At 46.3% G+C, this 23,378-nt stretch overlaps 1 protein-coding gene across 3 annotated transcripts in view; it reads left to right on the top strand.

The window, feature by feature from the left end:
* TRAFD1 (TRAF-type zinc finger domain containing 1) overlaps positions 1-22,879 on the top strand; it is a 36,703-nt gene extending 13,824 nt beyond the window's left edge. For 2 of the 3 annotated variants that reach the window (XM_074402212.1, XM_039472013.2), the window contains exons 5-11: positions 9,543-9,948; positions 11,225-11,431; positions 13,588-13,664; positions 15,252-15,482; positions 17,494-17,614; positions 20,759-21,095; positions 21,385-21,975. In XM_074402212.1, coding sequence (XP_074258313.1) covers positions 9,543-9,948; positions 11,225-11,431; positions 13,588-13,664; positions 15,252-15,482; positions 17,494-17,614; positions 20,759-21,095; positions 21,385-21,667 — 1,662 coding nt within the window. In that variant the 3' untranslated portion in view covers positions 21,668-21,975. The other variant, XM_039472012.2, reaches the window with a different exon arrangement.
* The last annotated feature ends 499 nt before the right edge of the window (positions 22,880-23,378 follow it).

Below are 23,378 nucleotides of genomic sequence, written 5' to 3'. Positions count from 1 at the left end.
ATTTTAGTAGAGACAGGTTTTCACCATGTTGGCCAGGATGGTCTCAATCTCCTGACCTCGTGATCCAGGCACCTTGGTCTCCCAAAGTGCTGGGACTACAGCTGTGAGCCACCACAGTTGGCCTAATTTTTATATTTTTAGTAGAGGCAGGGTTTCACCATGTTGGCCAGACTGGTCTTGAACTCCTGACTTAAGTGATCCACCCACCTCAGCCTCCCAAAGTGCTAGGATAATAGCTGTGAGGCACCCTGCCTGTCCCAGTTTTTTTTTTTTTTTTTTTTTAATTAAAAACTTTGTGACAGGGTCTCACTTTGTCACCCAGGCTGGCATGCAGTGGCATGATCATAACTCATTGCAGCCTCAAATTCCTGGGTTCAAATGATCCACTCACATAGGTGAGACTACAGGTGTTGGCCACTATGCCTAATTTTATTTATTTTTGTTTTTCATAGTGTTGGGGTCTCTCTATGTTGCCCGGGCTAGTTTTGAACTCCTGGCCTCAAGTGATCTTCCCTCATTGGCTTTCAAAGTGCTAATATTACAGGCATGAGCTATGGCACCTGGCCAGAACTGGTCAACATTGAATGAGTATGTTAATTCTCCAATTTAAAAATTGGAGAAAATTCACCAATTTAAAAATCCGAACAGCTGTTTATGTGGTAGTTATACAAGAGTGGATATACATATATAAAAATTCACCAAGGTATGTACTTAAAGATTTATGCATTTTATTCTATGTGCCTCAAACTGTAACAACTTAATTTTGTAAATTTAAATTACCCTTAATTTAAAAGATAATTCATGGCAGGCTACAGTGACTTATGCCTGTAATCCTAGCACTTTGGGAGGCGAAGGTGAGAGGACTGCTTAAACCAAGGAGTTCAAGGCCAGTCTAGGGAGTATCATGAGACCCCCACCTCTACAAAAAATTAAAAAGTTAGCTGGGCATGGTGGTCCATTCCTATAGTCCCAGCTGCTCGAGGGGCTGAGGTAGGATATTGTTTGAGCCCAGAGATTGAGGCTGCAGTGAGCCCCGTTTGTGCCACTGCATTCCAGCCTGGGGGACAAAGTGAGACCCTGTCTCAAATAATAATAATAATAATAATAATTATTATTATTATTAAAAGGCCAGGCTCAGTGGCTCATACCTGTAATCCCAGCACTTTGGATCACCTGAGGTGAGGAGTTCGAGATCAGCCTGGTCAACATGGTGAAACCCCGTCTCTAACAGTTATTGTCTGCCAAAAAGAAAAAAAAAAAATCTGTCTCTACTAAAAATACAAAGTTAGATGGGTATGGTTGTATATGCCTGTGATCCCAGCTACTTGGGAGGCTGAGGCAGGATAATTGCTTGAACCAGGGAGGCAGAGGTTGCAATGACCAGAGACTGTGCCATTGCAATCCATCCTGGGCAACAAGTTCAAAACTTCATCTCAAAAAATAAATAAAATAAAAAGGTAATTCATATTTGTTGTAGAAAATTTGGAAAATGGAAAGCATAAAAAGAGAATAAGAACCATTCATAACTCTAGAACAGGCGTCCCCAAACTTTTTACACAGGGGGCCAGTTCACTGTCCCTCAGACCGTTGGAAGGCTGCCACATACTGTGCTCCTCTCACTGACCACCAATGAAAGAGGTGCCCCTTCCTGAAGTGCGGCGGGGGGGCAGATAAATGGCCTCAGGGGGCCGCAGTTTGGGGACGCCTGCTCTAGAGCTTAGAGAAAAACATCTCTTAAATACTTTGGTACTCTTTCATTATTTTTTTTCTGAGCATTTGATGTATGTTTTACTAGGCCTCATCAGCCTGGGGGGTTATGATTGAGTTCACATTAATAATAATAGTGTTTCTCTGGCTCTAGTATCTGTCTGCTTTGTAAAACAATCTTTAATAAACTTTCCTTCTCCTAGGCTCTCTCTCAGCTATTTTTTTTTTTTTTTGAGACGGAGTTTCACTCTTGTTACCCAGGCTGGAGTGCAATGGCGCCATCTCGGCTCACGGCAACCTCCGCCTCCTGGGTTCAGGCAATTCTCCTGCCTCAGCCTCCTGAGTAGCTGGGATTATAGGCACGCGCCACCATGCCCAGCTAATTTTTTTTGTATTTTTAGTAGAGACAGGGTTTCACCATGTTGACCAGGATGGTCTCGATCTCTCGACCTCGTGATCCACCCGCCTCGGCCTCCCAAAGTGCTGGGATTACAGGCTTGAGCCACCGTGCCCGGCTTCTCTCAGCTATTTCTAGGAGTCCCACAGTAATATACCAATTATTACACGTGTACCAGGTACAAAGTGTTGCCTAACAGTCCTGCTAGTCAGTATGACAATTTTAGACCAGAGATTGCCTGTCTAAATTTTTACTTTATTTGCTGTTTTGGTAAGTTACTAGCACTTTTTTCTTTTTTTAGCAATCCATTCCTTCAACACAGCACTTTTTAGGGTTGTTGAGAAGGTGCTGTATTACATATTATGAATGAGCAATTATTTGTTTCTTTGCTATTGAGTAATTTAAATCAGTGATTTTTTTTTTTTCCTATTGAGAATTTGTTGGATTTTTTTTTTTTTTTTTTTTAAAGACTGAGTCTCACTCTGTCACCCAGGCTGGAGTGCTCACTGCAACGTCAGCATCCCAGGTTCAAGTGATTATCCTGCCTCAGCCTCTTGAGTAGCTGGGATTATAGGCGTGTGCTACCATGCCCAACTAATTTTTTTTTTTTTTTTTTTTTGAGACGGAGTTTCGCTCTTGTTACCCAGGCTGGAGTGCAATGGCGCGATCTCGGCTCACCGCAACCTCTGCCTCCTGGGTTCAGGCAATTCTCCTGCCTCAGCTTCCTAAGTAGCTGGGATTACAGGCACGCGCCACCACGCCCAGCTAGTTTTTTGTATTTTTAGTAGAGACGGGGTTTCACCATGTTGACCAGGATGGTCTCGATCTCTCGACCTCGTGATCCACCCGCCTCGGCCTCCCAAAGTGCTGGGATTACAGGCTTGAGCCACCGCGCCCGGCCAATTTTTTGTATTTTTAGTAGAGACGGGGTTTCACCATGTTGACCAGGATGGTCTCGATCTCTTGACCTTGTGATCCACCCGCCTCGGCCTCCCAAAGTGCTGGGATTACAGGCTTGAGCCACCGCGCCCGGCATTAATTTTTTGTTTTTTGAGATAGAGTTTCACTTTTGTCGCCCAGGCTGGAGCAATCTCGACTCACTGCAGCCTCTGCTTCCAGAGTTCAAGCGATTCTCCTATCTCAGCCTCTTGAGTAGCTGGGATTACAGGTGCCTGCCACCACGCCTGGCTAATTTTTGTATTTTTGGTAGGCATGGGTTTCACCATGTTGGCCAGGCTGGTCTTGGAACTGCTAACCTCAAGTGATCTGCCTGCCTTGGCCTCCCAAAGTGCTGGGATTATAGGCGTGAGCCACCATGCCCAGCCTGAAAACTCTTTTATTAAAAAAAATCACTGATTTACCAGGAGCAGTGGTTTACAGCATAATCCCAGCACTTTGGGAGGCCAAGGCAGGTGGATCACTTGAGGCCAGGAGTTCAAGACCAGCCTGGCCAACATGGTGAAACCCCACTCTACCAAAAACATAAAAATTAGCAGGGAGTGGTGGCATTCACTTGTCCCACTTACTCGGGAAGGTGAGGCAGGAGAATCACTTGAACTTCGGAAGTGGAGGTTGCATTGAGCTGAGATCACACTGCTGTACTCCAGCCTGGGTGACAGAGTGTAAAAAAAGAAGCTTTTGGAAAAAAAACCTTTCTCAATTGGCATTGTATCTACATGATACAGAATTTTATTTTTTAATTTTAATTTTTCTTTTATTATTTTTTGAGACAGGATCTCAAGGCTGGAGTGCAGTGGCGTGATCATGGTTCACTACAGCCTGGGCTGTAGAGATCCTACCACCTCAGCTTCCCAGGTATCTGGGACCACAGGCATGAGCCATCACGCCAAGCTGGGTTTTTTGTTTTATTTTTTATTTTGTAGAGACAGGGTCTCCTTATGTTGCCCAGGTTGATCTCGAACTCCTAGGCCCAAGCAGTCCTCCTTCCTTGGCCTTCCAAAGTTCTAGGATTATAGGTGTGAGCCACTGTGCCCAGCTGATACACAACTTTAAAGACAAAAAAGGATATATGTAAAAATCATGTCTCTTTACCCCTGTTCCTCAGCTACCTAAGCCCTTTTTCTTTTCTTTTTTTTCTTTTGTGAGACGGAGTCTTGCTCTGTCGCAATCTCGACAGAGCAAGAGTGCACTGCCACGATCTCAGCTCACTGTAATCTCTGCCTCCTGGGTTCAAGTGATTCTCCTGCCTCAGCCTCCTGAGTAGCTGGGACTACAGGTGAATGCCACCACGCCCTGCTAATTTTTGTATTTTTCGTAGAATGGGGTTTCACCATGTTGGCTAGGATGGTCTTGATCTCTTGACCTTGTGATCTGCCTGCCTCAGCCTCCCAAAGTACTGGGATTACAGGTGTGTGCCACTGTGCCTGGGCTACCTAAGCCCTTTTGATCAATTTATTGTGTTTTCTTTTTTTTTTTTTTTTTTTTCTGAGATGGAGTTTTGCTTGCTCTTGTTACCCAGGCTGGAGTGCAATGGCGCGATCTTGGCTCACCGCAACCTCCGCCTCCTGGGTTCAGGCAATTCTCCCGCCTCAGCCTCCTGAGTAGCTGGGATTACAGGCACGTGCCACCATGCCCAGCTACTTTTTTGTATTTTTAGTAGAGACGGGGTTTCACCATATTGACCAGGATGGTCTCGATCTCTCGACCTCGTGATCCACCCGCCTCGGCCTCCCAAAGTGCTGGGATTACAGGCTTGAGCCACCGCGCCCGGCCTATTGTGTTTTCTGTAAGAGGTAGTTCATGCGTATACAAACAGTGCTGAAAATGTTGGAGTAGCATTTAGAATAGAACTTTAGGGTTTTTTTTTTTTTTTTTTTTTTTTTTTTGAGATGGAGTTTCACTCTTGTTACCCAGGCTGGAGTGCAAAGGCACGGTCTCGGCTCACCGCAACCTCCGCTTCCCGGGTTCAGGCAATTCTCCTGCCTCAGCCTCCTGAGTAGCTGGGATTACAGGCATGCCCCACCATGCCCAGCTAATTTTTTGTATTTTTAGTAGAGACGGGGTTTCACCATGTTGACCAGGATGGTCTCGATCTCTTGACCTTGTGATCCACCCGCCTCGGCCTCCCAAAGTGCTGGGATTACAGGTTTGAGCCACCGCGCCCGGCTTTTTTTTTTTTTCTTTTTCTTTTTTGACACAGAGTTTCACTCCTTTTGTCCAGGATGGAGTACAATGGCATGATCTTGGCTCACTGCAACCTCTGCCTCCTGGGTTCAAGTGATTCTCCTGCCTCAGCTTGCCAAATAGCTGGGAATACAGGTGTCTGCCACCACATTCAGCTAGTTTTTTGTTGCTGTCGTTGTTGTTTTGAGACAGAGTTTTTTTTTTTTTTTTTTTTTTTTTTTTTTTGAGACGGAGTTTCGCTCTTGTTTCCCAGGCTGGAGTGCAATGGTGCGATCTCGGCTCACCGCAACCTCCGCCTCCTGGGTTCAGGCAATTCTCCCGCCTCAGCCTCCTGAGTAGCTGGGATTACAGGTACGCGCCACCACGCCCAGCTAGTTTTTTGTATTTTTAGTAGAGACGGGGTTTCACCATGTTGACCAGGATGGTCTCGATCTCTCGACCTCGTGATCCACCTGCCTCGGCCTCCCAAAGTGCTGGGATTACAGGCTTGAGCCGCCGCGCCCGGCCTGAGACAGAGTTTTACTCTCGTTGCCTGGGCTGGAGTGCAGTGGTACGATCTTGGCTTATCACAACCTCCACCTTCAAGCAATTCTCCTGCCTCAGCCTCCTGAGTAGTTGGGATTACAGGCAGACACCACCATGTCCAGCTAATTTTGTATTTTTAGTAGAGCTGGGGTTTCTCCATATTGGTCAGGCTGGTCTCAAACTCCCCATCTCAAGTGATCTGTCCACCTTGGCCTCCTAAAGTGTTAGGATTACAGGCGTGAGCCACTGTGCCCAGCCTAATTTTTGTATTTTTAGTAGAGATGGGATTTCACCAAGTTGGCCAGGCTGATCTCGAACTTCTGACCTCAGGTGATCCACTTGCTTCTGCCTCCCAAAGTGTTGGGATTACAGGTGTGAGCCACTGTGCCTGGCCAATTTTTTCTTTCTTTCTTTTTTTTTTTAAATCGAGTTGGAGTCTTGCTCTGTCACCCAGGCTAGAATGCAGTGATGCAATTTTGGCTCACTGCAACCTCTGCCTCGCAGGTTCAAGTGATTCCTGTGCCTCAGCCTCGCAAGTAGCTTGGATTGCAGGTATGTGCCACCACGTCTGGCTAATTTTTCTATTTTTAATAGAGATGGGGTTTCACCATGTTGGCCAGGCTGGTCTTGAACTCCTGACCTCAGGTGATCTGCCCTCCTTGGTCTCCCAAAGTGCTGGGAATGCAGGCGTGAGCCACCATGCCTGGCAATTTATTTATTTATTTATTTATTAGACAGTTTTACTCTGTTGTCCAGGCTGAAGTGCAGTGGAGTGATACTGTCTAATTGCAACCTCTGCCTCCCAGGTTCAAGCAATCCTTCTGCCTCAGCCTCCCGAGTAGCTGGAATTATAGGCATGTGCCATCACACCTGGCTAATTTTTGTATTTTTAGTAGAGTCGGGGTTTCACCATGTTGACCAGGCTGGTCCTGAACTCCTGATCTCAAGTGATCTGCCTGCCTTGGCCTCGCAAAGTATTGGAATTACAGGCATGAACCACCTTACCCGAGCTAATTTGTTTTTTGAGTTTCTCTCTGTTGCCCAGGCTGGAGTGCAGTGGCACGATCTCAGCTCACTGCAGCCTCCACCTCCTGGGCTCAAGTGATTCTTGTGCTTCAGCCTCCTGCGTAGCTGTGATTACAGGTGTGTGCCACCATGCTCAGCTAAATTTTTTTTTTTTTGAGACGGAGTTTCGCTCTTGTTACCCAGGCTGGAGTGCAATGGCGCGATCTCGGCTCACCGCAACCTCCGCCTCCTGGGCTCAGGCAATTCTCCTGCCTCAGCCTCCTAAGTAGCTGGGATTACAGGCACACGCCACCATGCCCAGCTAATTTTTTGCACCTTTAGTAGAGACGGGGTTTCACCATGTTGACCAGGATGGTCTCGATCTCTCGACCTCGTGATCCACCCACCTCGGCCTCCCAAAGTGCTGGGATTACAGGCTTGAGCCACCGTGCCCGGCCTTTTTTTTTTTTTTTTTTTTTGAGATGCAGTTTCACTCTCACCCAGGCTGGAGGGCAGTGAAGTGATCTCGGGTCACTGCAACCTCTGTCTTCTGGGTTCAAGTGAACCCGCTTCAGCTTCTTGAGTAGCAGGGATTACAGGTGTGCACCATCACGTCCAGCTAATTTTTTTTTTTTTTTTTTTTTTTTTTAAAGTAGAGACAGGTTTTGTTATGTTGGCCAGGCTGGTCTCGAACTCCTCACCTCAAGTGATCTACCTACCTCAGCCTGCCAGAGTGCTGGGATTATAGATATGAGCCACTGTGCCTGGCCCAAATTTAATTTGTATGAAAAGAAGTTTGTGCTCTTTGGCACAGTGGTTACAAAGTATCTAAAGTTTTGAAATGATGTTACATTAAAGTTCTAAGTTTAAGCTTTCTTTTTTTTGGAATGAGCATGTCATAGTAACATATTTTATATCTTTCTAATGTTTTTAGTGCTTTAGTGACAGTTTCCAATTAAGTAGAAAGGTTTTGTCCTTCATTTACTGAATCTGTTCACACCTTTTGGGTCATTGTCACTGGTGATTCTTGGTTTATTTGGTCCATTTAAAGCCTGTGCTAGGGCTGGGTGCAGTGGCTCAAGCCTGTAATCCCAGCACTTTTCGAGGCCAAGGCGGGTGGATCACGAGGTCAAGAGATCGAGACCATCCTGGTCAACATGGTGAAACCCCGTCTCTACTAAAAATACAAAAAATTAGCTGGGCATGGTGGCGTGTGCCTATAATCCCAGCTACTCAGGAGGCTGAGGCAGGAGAATTGCCTGAACCCAGGAGGCGGAGGTTGCGGTGAGCCGAGATCGCGCCATTGCACTCCAGCCTGGGTAACGAGAGCAAAACTCCGTCTCAAAAAAAAAAAAGCCTGTGCTAATGGCCAGACATGGTAGTTTATGCCTGTAATCCCAGCTCTTTGAGAAACCGAGGTGGGGGTGGGTATATCACTTGAGGCTGGGAGTTTGAGACCAACCTGGCTAACATGGTGAAACCTCTTCTCTGCTAAAAAAAAAAAAAAATTAGCCAGGTGTGGTAGCATGCACCTGTGGTCCCAAGCTACTTAGGAAGAAGAGGCACAAGAATTGCTTGAACCTGGGACGTGGAGGTTATAGTGAGCCGAGATTGCACCATGCACTCCAGGCTGGGCAACAGAACAATACTCTGTGTCAAATAATAATTATAATTCCAGGCTGGGTGACAGAGCAATACTCTGTGTCAAATAATAATAACAATAAAGCCTGTGCTAAATACAAATATGAAGGTTAGAGAAACCTGTGTCTTTCTAAAGTGCGGGGTTTTTTTCCTCATTGCTAGGTACTTAAGACTGAATTGGAGTAGTAGTTAGGGGACATTGGTGGAGCTTTGACAAACATCTGAATTGCTATGATTCTTATTTGCTTCTGGACTTCTCTGGCTGGTTTTAGATAACTAGTAATGGGTGCACAAAACGATATGATAGTTGGGATGGCTAAATAGGCTCCCTCTAAGATTTTATTTTCCTTTGTAGAACATTGTGGCAAGAATAAAAGCAGAAGCTATGACTCTTAAATATTAAATACATTAGCCGGGTGCGGTGGCTCAAGCCTGTAATCCCAGCACTTTGGGAGGCCGAGGCCGGTGGATCACGAGGTCAACAGGTCGAGACCATCCTGGTCAACATGGTGAAACCCCGTCTCTACTAAAAATACAAAAAAAAAATTAGCTGGGCATGGTGGCATGTGCCTGTAATCCCAGCTACTCAGGAGGCTGAGGTAGGAGAATTGCCTGAACCCGGGAGGCGGAAGTTGCGGTGAGCCGAGATTGCACCATTGCACTCCAGCCTGGGTAATAAGAGTGAAACTCCGTCTCAAAAAAAAAAAAAAAAAAATTAAATACATTAAAAAACATGGCACTTTGGGAAGCCAAGGCGGGCAGATCATGAGGGCAGGAGATTGAGACCATCCTGGCCAACATGCTGAAACCCCATCTCTGCTAAAAATACAAAAATTAGCTGGGTATGGTGGTGTGCGCCTGTAGTCCCAGCTATTTGAGATGCTGAGGCAGGAGAATCCCTTGAACCCGGGAGGCAGAGGTTGCATTGAGTTGAGATCATGCCACTGCACTCCGGCCTGGCAGCAGAACCAAACTCTGTCTCAAAAACAAAAAAAAAACATGGCATGAGAATCTAGGGTTGGAAGAGATGATTGAAGTAGATACTTTTTGCTTTTCCTACCCTATACTAAAACATGCCCTTCCTAGATATACATGTTAACTGCCTCATTCCTCTCTTTTGTAGGAGACTGAGTGCCCTTTGCGGCTTGCTGTCTGCCAGCACTGTGATTTAGAACTTTCCATTCTCAAGCTGAAGGAACATGAAGATTATTGTGGTGCCCGAACAGAACTATGTGGCAACTGTGGTCGCAATGTCCTTGTGAAAGATCTGAAGACTCACCCTGAAGTTTGTGGGAGAGATGGGGAGGAAAAGAGAAATGAGGTTGCCATACCTCCTAATGCGTATGATGAATCTTGGGGTCAGGATGGAATCTGGATTGCATCCCAACTCCTCAGACAAATTGAGGCTTTGGACCCACCCATGAGGCTGCCGGGAAGGCCCCTGAGAGCTTTTGAATCAGATGTTTTCCACAACAGAACTACCAACCAAAGGAACATTACAGCCCAGGTTTCAATTCAGAATAATCTGTGTGAGTTGTGATTGGGATTAGGGAACTGGAATGATCCCAGGGCAAATGGGAACAGGGCTTTGGGGCCAGATAGGTTTTGATTATAGAAACCTGCCTATAGCTGGGTAACATTGGAAGAATACCTAACTTTACTATAAAATGGAAGTAACCTCTCTTGGATTATAGTTCGGGCTCAAAATGGTGAGAATGATGACAGTGTTGTAAATAGCCAACACATATACAGATTGAGTATCCCTTATCCAGAATACTTGGGGCGAGAGTGTTTTAGCTTTTGAAGTATTTGCATTGTACATACTGGTTGAGCATCTCAGATCTGAGAATCTGAAATTCAAAATGTTCCAGTGAACATTTTCTTGTTGTTGTTGTTGTTGTTGTTGTTGTTGTTGTTGTTGTTTTGAGACAGAGTCTCACTGTTGTTGCCCAGGCTAGAGTGCAGTGGTGTGATCTTGGCTCACTGCAACCTCCGCATTGAGCATTTTCTTTGAGAGTCATATTGATGCCCAGAAAGTTTTGAATTTTGGATTTTTGGATTGGTATATTCAACCTGTATCTTATTTCCCTCAGGCATTTACAAAGTGCTTTACATGTATTAACTCTAATTTCTCTCGTTATTTGAAGGTAGGTAAATTTGAAGGTAGAACTGAGATTTAAATTCAGGTAATCTGACCTCGTGCTTTAAACCATTCCATAATGCCGAAAATAAGTATAAAATGTTTAGCACAGTGCCTGTCTTATAATTATGGCTCAGTAATATTGCTTAACAATACAATTAGAACTTAGCAGCTAGTAGAAACCCCACATAGATAGAAAAAAAAAAAAAGGAAAACAAAATAACAATACAATTATTTTAAATTTAGGTAATCTGACCTCGTGCTTTAAACCATTCCATAATGCAGAACATAAGTATAAAATGTTTAGCACAGTGCCTGTCTCATAATTATGGCTCAGTAATACTGCTTAACTTAGCCGCTAGTAGAAAAGTTAGAACTTAGCCGCTAGTAGAAAACCCACATAGATAGAAAAAAAAAAGAAAACAAAATAACAATACAATTAGAATAATAATGAAGCCTTTTCACATGGCAGACTTTAATTTTCAGAGCTAGGAGAGCCAGAGAGTGAAGAGAGCTAGTTGAGCTTGGTCGTTTTTGTTCTGTCCAGATGTTTGTAAACCTTGACTATTTGCTAGGCATGGACTTGACTTGAGGGTGGTAACATTTCTAATGTATCTTGAATGCTGGTTTTTTTTTTTGTTTGTTTTGTTTTGTTTTTTTTTCAGTTGAAGAACAAGAGAGGCAGGAAAGGAATAGAGGCCGACAGCCCCCCAAAGAGGGTGGTGAAGACAGTGCAAACTTGGACTTCATGTTGGCCCTAAGTCTGCAAAATGAAGGCCAAGCCTCCAGTGTGGCAGAGCAGGACTTCTGGAGGGCCATATGTGAGGCAGACCAGTCTCATGGCGGTCCCAGTTCTCTGAGTGACATAAAGGGTAGGCTTGCTTTTTCTGCGCTAGCTTCTTTCTCCACAGTTTTTGTAAGTTTTAGGTTATACAATTAATATACAATAGAAGGCCGGGCGCGGTGGCTCAAGCCTGTAATCCCAGCACTTTGGGAGGCCGAGGCGGGTGGATCACGAGGTCAAGAGATCGAGACCATCCTGGTCAACATGATGAAACCCCGTCTCTACTAAAAATACAAAAAAACTAGCTGGGCGTGGTGGCGCGTGCCTGTAATCCCAGCTACTTAGGAGGCTGAGGCAGGAGAATTGCTTGAACCCAGGAGGCGGAGGTTGCGGTGAGCCGAGATCGCGCCATTGCACTCCAGCCTGGGTAACAAGAGCGAAACTCCGTCTCAAAAAAAAAAAAAAAAGTTGTTTCTGCTTCTGCCATTCATGGAGGCTTGCTCTGTGTGTGTGTGTGTGTGTGTGTGTGTGTGCGCGCGTGCGCGCGTGTGTGTGTGAGTGTGTGTATGTATGTACACCAAGTTTTCTGGCATGTTCCTCTGAGAGAATTTATATATGCTTCTGGCAGGCACATAGGGATACTAACGATAGGGGTAACTTTAAATCAAACTTTTGGCTTGGACTTTTTTTTTTTTTTTTTTTTTTTGGAAACGGAGTCTCACTCTGTCACCCAGGCTGGAGTGCAATGGTGCGATCTTGGCTCACTGTAGCCTCTCTGCCTCTGGGATTCAAGTGATTCTCCTGCCTCAGCCTCCAGAGTAGCTGGGACTACAGGCATGCACCCCCACGCCTGGCTAATTTTTGTGTTTTTAGTGGAGATGGGGTTTCACCATGTCACTTAGGTTAGTCTCGAACTCTTGACCTTAGGTAATCTACCCACTTTGGCTTCCCAAAGTGCTGGGATTACAGGTGTGACCACCATGCCCGGCTGGTTTGGACTTTTAAAAAGCATAAATGTAGCTGAGCATTGTGTCTCATGCCTGTAATCCCAATGCTTTGGGAAGCTGAGGTGGGAGGATCATTTGAGCCCAGAAGTTCAAGACCATCCTGGGCAACAGACTCAGACTTCATCTGTACACAAAATAAATGAAAACTAGCTGGGCATGGTGGCACACGCCTGTAGTCCCAGCTATTTGGGAGGCTCAGGTGGGAAGATCTCTTGAGCATGGGAGATTGAGGCTGCAGTGAGCCAAGGTCATGTCACTGCACTCCAGTAAAAAAAAAAAAAAAATCAGAAATGTGAATTTATGTAAAAATAGAAACATAAAAAACGTAAGCATGGATTGTGACCTCAAAACTATGTAAGGGCTAAGCTCTATTTACTCTACTTGGTAGAGCCTTTTCTGTCTTCTACCCAGAACTAAAATCTAAGTGGGCAGAAGGGTAAATTTTCCTATATCCCCCCATTGTTCACTCTCCCATTTGTTTAGCAGTCTTACTGAGGATGTTGTATCTGGGAATCTCAGATTAAAAATGTATCAGTTTGTTCACTTCAGTTACTTTTAGTCAGAATTTTTTGGGTATTTTGGTACTGGGAGGAGAATTCAAGATATTGTTTGCCAGTTTGCTGAATTTCTTTATTTGTAAAATGAGGATATTACAGGATCTACTTCATAAGTTTTTTCTGAGGATTGAAATCATGCATGGAAAACACTTAAGATTATTGTCTATGATTATTATTACACACTTAAATAGCTTCCTTAATTAGAGTATCGAGTAGCAGGTAAACTGTTACTTTATTGCTACTCAGGAAATTGGGGTCAAGTACATTTCTTATTTCATAATGGAAGTTTTTGCCTAGAGTTTGTCTCTTGGATGGGTTCCCTCTAAGAATATACAGCCCCACAAATTGCTATCTATAAGAAACATTAAGGCCGGGCGCGGTGGCTCAAGCCTGTAATCCCAGCACTTTGGGAGGCCGAGGCGGGTGGATCACGAGGTTGAGAGATCAAGAGGAGAATTGCCTGAACCCAGGAGGCGGAGGTTGCGGTGAGCCGAGATCGCGCCATTGCACTCCAGCCTGGGTAACAAGAGCGAAACTCCGTCTCAAAAAAAAAAAAAAAAAAAGAAACATTAAAGAAAGCCAGACTTCTATCTATATAAGACCCCATAAAGGGGATAAAAGGTTGAATTCAAGTTTTGTTTTTGTTCATCTTGAGTCTCATTGTGTGGCCTAATACCTAGGTGCAGCTGACGAGACCATGTTGCCTTGTGAATTTTGTGAGGAGCTCTACCCAGAGGAACTGCTGATTGACCATCAGGTCTGTCATGGATTACTTGAGGACTTTTAGTAGGAATGTGTACAGACCATAATTGGTGTTACAGGCCACGTGAGGCCTTGAACAAATCATTTTAATATAGTGCCTGTGGTAGGAATAGCAAATGTTCTTTACTATGTGGTGACTGGCATACAGGTATGAAAACTTGGCCTTGGCCAGGCACGGTGGCTCACACCTGAGCACTTTGGGAGGTTGAGGTGGGTGGATAACATGGTCAAGAGATGGAGACCATTTTGGCCAACATGGTGAAACCCCATCTCTACTAAAAATACGAAAATTAGCTGGGCATGGTGGCACTCACCTGTAGTCTAAGCTACTCGGGAGGCTGAGGCAGAAAATTGCTCAAACGCGGGATGTGGACATTGCAGTGAGCCGAGATTGTGCCACTGCACTCCAGCCTGGCGACAGAGCAAGACTCTCTCTTAAAAAAAAAAAAAAGAGGCCGGGCGCGGTGGCTCAAGCCTGTAATCCCAGCACTTTGGGAGGCCAAGGCGGGTGGATCACGAGGTCAAGAGATCGAGACCATCCTGGTCAACATGGTGAAACCCCGTCTCTACTAAAAATACTAAAAAATTAGCTGGGCATGGTGGCGTGTGCCTGTAATCCCAGCTACTCAGGAGGCTGAGGCAGGAGAATTGCCTGAACCCAGGAGGCGGAGGTTGCGGTGAGCCGAGATCGCGCCATTGCACTCCAGCCTGGGCAACAAGAGCGAAACTCCGTCTCAAAAAAAAAAAAAAAAAAAAAAAAGAAAACAAAACTGGCCGGGCGCGGTGGCTTACGCCTGTAATCCCAGCACTTTGGGAGGCCAAGGCGGGTGGATCACGAGGTCAGAAGTTCGAGACCAGCCTGGCCAAGATGGTGAAACCCCATCTCTACTAAAAATGTAAAAATTAGCCAGGTGCCAGTAATTCCAGCTACTGTAATCCCAGCTACTCGTGAGGCTCAGGCAGGAGAATCACTTGAACCCAGGAGGCAGAGGTTGCAGTGAGCCAAGATTGCACCACTGCACTTCAGCCTGGGTGACAGAGTGAGACTCCATCTTACTGCTGCCACCACCTCTCATGTTCAAGCGATTCTCCTGTCTCAGCTTCCTGAGTAGCTGGGGACAGGTGCCTGCTACTACAATCGGCTAATTTTTTGTATTATATCTGGCATTTCCACAACTACTAAGTAGTTCCTGTGCTCTGGATGGTGCAACATACTTTCCCCCATAAATGGAATAATATACTATTTGAATACATGGAGTTTCTGTTTTATGAGTACCATAGAAAATCCATCAACAAAGAGAATAAAGAATATTTGTGCCTCTCTTTTACTGTATGGATGTGGTAGGAAGAACCTTGAATCTTTTCAAATTAATTTTAAAAATGATCACATGAACACACTAAAAACCACAAAATATTTAAAAATAAAGCCAACAGTTCTATGTGTATTCTCCTTTTTAGTTCCTCTTCCCAGTATTGAGCATTGTTAAATTTTCATGACTTTTTCCAGAAAACATTTTGGGAATGTAGTTTTTTTTTCTTTGCCTCTGATGTTTGTTTTTAACCTGTGTTTTTTGAATGACAGACAAGCTGTAACCCTTCACGTGCCTTACCCTCATTCACCACTGGCAGCTCTTCCCCCAGAGGGGTGGAGGAACCTGATGTCATTTTCCAGAACTTCTTGCAACAGGCTGCAAGTAACCAGTTAGACTCTTTGATGGGCCTGAGCAATTCACGCCCTGTGGAGGAGAGCATCATCATCCCATGTGAATTTTGTGGAGTACAGCTGGAAGAGGAGGTGCTCTTTCATCACCAGGTAAGGGTCTCTGGAGTCCCTGTTCATGTGGCTCTGTGTGTGAACCTGAGGCTTCCAGAGCCCAGAACACTTCCTTAGCCCTTAAGTTGCATTCCATCCTGATAAGTAATGCGCACACTTGGCTTCTGGCCATGCAGTCTTTGTGAGCTGTCTGTAGTAATCAATACTAGAGGCTTTCCAACTTACCCTCCCTTTGGGCCACTGAAGCCATCTTGTTACTAGTTGAGGACCAAAGAGCCAGGACTCTATTTGAGCAGTTGTGGAAGGAAGAAGCCTCATCAGAGGGTTTAGATGAGAGTCTCCCTGCTTTTCACTAGGTGGGTTTTTCCCATTGTGGTGGCATTTGAGACTTGTGTTCTAAGAGACCTGAGCGTCTACTTCTGGTTTTGTCCTGTGGATGACTCACACTGGGGCCATCTGTAAGTGAGGGAGTTGGACTAGACAATCTGAAGTCATTTTTCAGCATACAGTATAGGATTCCAATCTGTTAGTGGAAAATATGTTTTCTGCCCAATCTTAAGGGGAGTGGCAGTCAACACTGCAGGTACCGTTTCTGTAGGTGATGCCATACAGCTATTACTAGAACACTGTACATTTCATTTCTGTAATAAAGACTCCTGCTTTTCAGAGGCCGGGTGCTGTGGCTTACACCTGCAATCCCAGCACTTTGGGAGGCTGAAGTGGGCAGATCACTTGGGGTCAAAAGTTTGAGGCCAGGCGCGGTGGCTCACGCCTATAATCCCAGCCCTTTGGGGGGCCGAGGTGGGCAGATCTCCTGAGGTCAGGAGTTCGAGACCAGACTGATCAATGTGGAGAAACTCCATCTCTATTAAAAGTACAAAAAATTAGCTGGGCATGGTGGTGCATACCTGTAATCCAAGCTATTCAGGACACTGAGGCAGGAGAATTGCTTGAACCCGGGAGGTGGAGGTTGCAGTGAGCCGAGATCATGCCACTGCACTCCCGACTTGGGCAACAAGAGGGAAACTCTGTCTTGAAAAAAAACAACCAACCAGGCGTGGTGGCTCATGCCTGTTATCCCAACACTTTGGGAGGCTGAGGTGGGTGGATCACACCTAACACGAGGTTAGGAGTTCAATACCAACCTGACCAACATGGTGAAACCCCATCTCCACTAAAAATACACAAATTAACCAGGTGTGGTGGCGCACTTGAACCTGGGAGGTGGAGGTTGCAGTTATCCGAGATCATGCCACTGCATTCTAGCCTGGACGACAGAGCCAGACTCTGTCTTAATAAAAAAAAAACAAAAAGTTTGAGACCAGCCTGGCCAACATGGTGAAACCCCATCTCTACTAAAAATACAAAAAATAGCCAGATGTGGTGGCACGTGCCTGTAATCCCAGCTACTCAGGAGGCTGAGGCATGAGAATGACTTTAACCAGGGAGGCAGAGGTTGCAGTGAGCCCAGATCATGCCACTTTACTCCAGCCTGGGCAACAGGGCAAGATTCCATCTCCCCCAACCAAAAAAAAAAAAAGACTCCGGTTTTGGGATCAGACAGTAATAAGTGACTGTTTACCCTCTAGGGCAGACTGAAATAAGCAGCCACACAAATAAATACTCTGATCAGAGTATAGAAATGCTTGCTTTTTGGCTGCCCTGAATATAGTGAGTTATCTCGATTGTTCACAGTTATAGATTGAACGAACTCCTTGTTCTCTTTCCCACCTTCTCACTATTGAACTTAACTAGTCTTAAAAAAACAAAAAAACAAAAAAACAAAAAAAAAAAACAGAAAAAAAGAAAGAAATGTTTTTCTGGGCTCCAAGACCAGCCCTTCCTGCATTGCTGCATAAATGAGAAAGGGCTTCTGTCAGTGCCTCAGGTGCTGACGGGATTGAATGCTTCATTCCAGATGTGTGCTTTCTGAAAGTTCCCAGAACTTTTAGAGGTTGTCAAATTCCCCCTTCAGATGAGGAACACCCTGTGCTCTCTTTTCTGGGAATGACTCTATTCAGAGGTACTAATTCTGGGTTTTCTTGTTTAGGACCAGTGTGACCAGCGCCCGACCACAGCAACCAACCACGTGACAGAGGGGATTCCTATACTGGATTCCCAGCCTCAAGAGACTTCACCAGAGCTGCCCAGGAGGCGTGTCAGACACCAGGGTATTTATTAGCCAGGACTGAGGCAAGGTCGCAGGTCCACTGCTGGCTCTGGCCCGCTTACCACTTCTCACCCGCTGCTCTAACGTGGGGATTACTGCATCTTGAGTTTCCAGACACACTAGGGTCTCATGGGGGACTCCTCTGCAGGTAGTTGTGGTCCCACATTAGACTGAGCTCTCTCAAGTGTGTGGTTTTTAGGGTAATGGCTTTGTGGACATCCATGAGATACACGTAGTAGTTCATGCTTGCAATAAGCTTCTGGTTTCCTGTCTGTGTACTTAGTGGATTATTTGTAGATGATTTGTAGACCTTATGGTAGCTACCCTGGGTTCCTATTTCAAGTTGAAATACACTTAGGGTACTCAAACCTATTATTATTTATTTTTAATTTTTTTAGAGATAGAGTGTTGCTCTTTCACCCAGGCTAGAGTGCAGTGGCATAATCATAGCTTACTGCAGCCTCATACTTCTGAGTTCAAGTGATCCTCCCGCTTCAGCCTCCCAAGTAGCTGGAACTACAGGCACACTCTACTACACTGGCTAATTTTTTTGTTTTTGTAGAGATAGGGTCTTGCTATATTGCCCAGGGTGATTCCGAACTCAGCCTCAAGCAGTTCTCCTGCCTTGGACTCTCAAAGCATTGGGTTACAGGTGTGGGCCATTATGACCGGCCTCAAACTTATTTCATTTTCTTTTCTTTTTTTTTTTTTTTTGAGACGGAGTTTCGCTCTTGTTACCCAGGCTGGAGTGCAATGGCACGATCTCGGCTCACCTCAACCTCTGCCTCCTGGGTTCAGGCAATTCTCCTGCCTCAGCCTCCTGAGTAGCTGGGATTACAGGCACGTGCCACCATGTCCAGCTAATTTTTTGTATTTTTAGTAGAGGCGGGGTTTCACCATGTTGACCAGGATGGTCTCGATCTCTTGACCTCGAGATCCACCCGCCTCGGCCTCCCAAAGTTATGGGATTACAGGCATGAGCCACCGTGCCCAGCCTTTTTTTTTTTTAAGACAGGATCTCTTTGTCTTCCAGGCTGGAGTCCAGTGGCGTGATCACAGCTCACCATAGTCTCAACCTCCTGAGCTCAAGTGATTCTCCCCCTCTTAGCTTCCTGGATAGCTGGGACTGTAGGCTGGGGGCCCACCACCCCACCCAGCTCATTTTTATTTAAAAAACATTTTTTTTTTTTTTTTTTTTTTGAGACTGAGTTTCGCTCTTGTTACCCAGGCTGGAGTGCAATGGCACGATCTCGGCTCACCGCAACCTCCGCCTCCTGGGTTCAAGCAATTCTCCTGCCTCAGCTTCCTGAGTAGCTGGGATTACAGGCAAGCGCCACCATGCCCAGCTAATCTTTTGTATTTTTTAGTAGAGGCGGGGTTTCACCATGTTGACCAGGATGGTCTCGATCTCTCGACCTCGTGATCCACCCGCCTCGGCCTCCCAAAGTGCTGGGATTACAGGCTTGAGCCACCGCGCCCGGCCCGTAAAAAACATTTTTTTTTGAGACGGAGTCTCGCTCTGTTGCCCAGGCTAGAGTGCAATGGCATGACCTCAGTTGACCGCAGCCTCCGCCTCTTGGGTTCAAGTGATTCTTCTGCCTTAGCCTCGCGAGTAGCTGGGACCACAGGTGCCCACCACCATGCCCAGCTAATGTTTTGTATATTTAGTAGAGACAGGGTTTCACCATGTTGGCCAGGCTGATCTCAAACTCCTGACCTCAAGTGATCTGCCCGCCTCGGCCTCCCAAAGTGCAGGGATTACAGTGTGAGTCACTGTGCCCGGCCTTAAACATTTTTTGTAGGGTTTTGCTGCATTGCCCAGCCTGATCTTGAACTCCTGGGCTCAAGTGTTCCTCCCAGTTCAGCCTCCCAAAGCGTTGGAATTACAGGTATGAGCCATCATACCCAGCCTCAAACTTACTACTTAAGAGCCTCAAGTCTAGGCAAGTAAATTGTTTTTGCAACCTCACCACTACAAAGCCAATTAGAAATTTGGCCTGGCGCGGTGGCTCACACCTGTAATCCCAGCACTTTGGGAGTGCTGAAGCAAGTGGATCTCGAGGTCAGGAGATTGAGACCATCCTGGCTAACACAGTGAAACCCTGTCTCTACTAAAAACACTAGCTGGATGTGGTGGCTCGAGCCTGTAGTCCCAGCTACTTGGGAGGCTAAGGCAGGAGAACTTCTGGAACCCAGGAGGCGGAGGTTGCAGTGAACCAAGAGTGCGCCACTGCACTACAACCTGGGCTACAGAGCGAGACTATGTCTCAAAAAAAAAAAAAAAAAAAAAAAAAAAATTTTTTTTCAGCTGGATGTGGTGGCTCATGCCTGTGATCCCAGCACTTTGGGAGGCTAAGGTGGGCAGATTACAAGGTCAGGAGTTCAAGACCAGCCTGGCCAACATAATGAAACCCTGTCTCTACTAAAAATACAAAAATTAGCCATCCATGGTGGCGGGTACCTGTAGTCCCAGCTACTTGGGAGGCTGAGGCAGGAGAATCGCTTGAATCCGTGAGGCAGAGGCTGCAGTGAGCTGAGATTGTGACATTGCACTCCAGCCTGGGCAACAGAGCAAGACTCCGTCTCAAAAAAAAAAAAAAAAAAAAAAAGATTTTTCAAGGTTTGCTTGTACGCTGTTTTTGAATAGTTAGGAGGCTGTCTTTGAGGACTCAGGTAATATGTGCAGAGTAGATAAAATATCCCCAACTCTGCCCTGGTTAAGATGTGGGTTCTGGTAGCCTTTTGGGTGAGCAGTTGCCTTCTTTTTTTTTCGGTCTTGCCCAGGCTGGAGTGCAGTGGCATGATCTTGGCTCACTGCAGCCTTTGCCTCCCCAGTTTAAATGATTCTCCGGGTCTCAGCCTCTTGATTACCTGAGACTACAGGTATGTGCCACCACACCTGGCTAATTTTGTATTTTTTTTAATAATAGAGACGGGGTTTCACCATGTTGGCCAGGCTGGTCTCAAACTCCTGACCTCAGGTGATCCACGTGCCTTGGCCTTCCAAAGTGCTGGGATTCCAGGTATGAGCCAGCACGCCCAGCTGTGCAGTCTTCTATCCAGAATCTTTTTGTTTCTGCCCTAAACCTGGCACTATAGCCAGAGCAGGCTTTTCCCTAAAGCTGTTGCCATTTTCTCTTCTCAGGAGACCTGTCTTCTGGTTACCTGGATGATATTAAGCAGGAAACAGCTAATGGGCCCACCTCTTGTCTGCCTCCCAGCCGACCCATTAACAATATGACAGCTACCTATAACCGGCTGTCAAGATCAACATCAGGCCCCAGACTTGGGTGCCAGCCCAGCCCTCCTCAAGTGCTGAAGCTCAACAACTCAGACAGCCAGGACATCCGGGGACGGAATAGAAACAGCCAGAATGGGGCCATAGCCCCTGGGCACGTTTCAGTGATTCGCCCTCCTCAAAATCTCTACCCAGAAAACGTTCCCTCTTTCCCTTGTGCGCCTGCAGGAAGATGCGGAGCTAGGTAAGAATCAGTAGCCCAGGAATGGGGCTAGGGAGTAGCTGAAGTGAATATGGGCAAAGGTCTGGTTACCCTGGCTGGGCCTGGGGTAAGACTGAGGTCATTGCATGGTAAGGGGAGGAATGTGGTTTTTTTCTGTGTTGTCACCTGACTCCAAAATTAATTTTGTGGTCCATGGGGTCTTGGGGATTTGTTTTGTCTGCTAGCATAGGGCTGCTTCCTGTTACTTCTGAATTTTCTGACCTTTGCTCAGTGGCACCTCAGAAGCTAGTTTTCAATTGTTTTCTTTCAGTGGTAGGAGTGAAGGTGGCAGGAATTCCCGGGTCACCCCTGTAGCTGCCAACTACCGCAGCAGAACTACAAAGGTAACATGGGCTCCGGCCCATGATGCTCAGCGGGTACTCAGATATGGTGGGGCTGGTGTGGCTCCTGAAGTTGTAGAAGTTGCGGGGACCAGGTTGGTTGTGGCTGAAGGACTGTTCCTTTGGCATTTGAGAAGGTTTCTAAGGAAGCGGGACATTTTCAGGGATCCAGGGGAGGAGGAGTACTGCTCTTTTCAATTTTTTTTTTTTTGAGATGGAGTTTTGCTCTTGTCCTCCAGGCTGGAGTACAGTGGCACAATCTTGGCTCACTGCATCCTCCACCTCCCAGGTTCAAGTGATTCTTCTGCCTCAGCCTGGGATAACAAGTGTGTGCCAGCTATTTTTTTTTTTTTTTGGTATTGGTAATTACGAGACAGTGTTTCACCATGTTTGCCAGGATGGTCTTGAACTCCTGACCTTAGGTGATCCACCTGCCTCAGCCTCCCAAAAGTGCTAAGATTATAGGCATGAGCCACCATGCCCAGCTTGTTCTTTTACTTTTTACGTAATGCTTTGTGTTGTGTTGTTCACCAGGCAAAGCCCTCCAAGCAACAGGGAGCTGGGGATGCGGAGGAGGAAGAAGAGGAGTAATGGTGTCTCCAGAGACCTTACATCGGTTCCTGTCTTCTGTGCATAGCAGCACTTGCCGCCATGCAGACCCACCTCTCTGGCTGTTTGGGTGGGAGAGATTTTCCAGATTTTAGTTTTTTCTAGTTTATGGCCATTTTGTGTCTTTTGAGGTTGTGCTGTGGGAGTATGGGTTTGAGGGAAGGGAGCAGGGTGGCGGTTGAGGAACACTTCAGCCTTAGCTGCCACCTTTCGGCAGTAGTGAAATACAAACTGCAGCCTCTTGGCTGCCAGGGCTCCCTTTTGACTTACTGTTGCCACTGCCCCTTGGTGCTGTGTGGTCCCGGTGGAAGGAGGGGAAGATTTTGGAAACCTGGTATTCACCAGTGAAGTTAGATTATCTGCCCTGTTGGGGCCTAAATTTAGGGGCTTTTGGGCAACCTCTCCCTGTACTGCCCCTGTCTACACTCGAATGGGCCCCAAGTGTGTGAGGCGCTCTGGTAAGGTGCTCAGGTCACTTGCAATGTCTGTCAGTAACGAGGCTTTTGAAGATGGATTGAGCTGGAGGTGAGTGGACTGGGGGCTGTGTTTTAAGCTGCTTCCTTGGCATTTGGCAACACTGCCTTCTGTTCCTGGGGTGGGCGGGGGGCATGGATCTTTTGTCCTCACTGTTCTCTAATGGGGAGGTCTGAGGGCTCCCTGTCCCCACAGGGGCTATGCTGGGCTCTGCCGCAGCCCCATGCTTGCTCTGAAAACCAAGTGTCAGAGCCCCTTCCCCTTGTTTTTATTTTACTATTATAATAATTATTATTAACTTCCTTGTAATAGAAATAAAGTTTGTATTTGGAGTTGAGCTCAGTCTTGTTCTCCTGTATGCTTTAGAGACTGCAGGGAGGCCAGGGGACTGCAAGGAGGCCAGGGTGGGCCGGAGTCAGCTCTGGGGTTGAGGCAGGTGAGCAGGGCTGGGCTTTCTCCGAGACTCTAGTAACCCTCGCAGCTCCACCGTGAGCCCCTTCTTGGAGTACATAGGCATTAAAGGTGTAGTGTTTTAAATTGGACTTCTGAGGAAACTGACAGGCTTGCTGCAGCTCCAGTGATGACTGGGGGCTAGAGTGGGTGCCTCTGAATAGAGAAAAGCAGATTCTTCTTTAAAAGCCTCCATCCTGAGAAGAGTTGAGCCCTAGCAGGATTAGCTGTTACCCCTCAGCGTCTCAGTCTGCATAAGACCACGGAGCACTGTAGGTCATTTTGAGCTCCTTTGTAGTTCTTCCAGCAACCTGTTAGGGAGGGAAAGGTGGGAAGAACTGCTGCACTTCATAGATGGAACACTAGAGACAGGAACCATGCGGCCAGTTCT

The sequence above is a fragment of the Saimiri boliviensis genome, chromosome 7 (genome assembly GCF_048565385.1).
Source record: "Saimiri boliviensis isolate mSaiBol1 chromosome 7, mSaiBol1.pri, whole genome shotgun sequence".
NCBI classification, from domain to species: domain Eukaryota; kingdom Metazoa; phylum Chordata; class Mammalia; order Primates; family Cebidae; genus Saimiri; species Saimiri boliviensis.
This window is presented reverse-complemented; position numbering and strand designations above follow the sequence as displayed.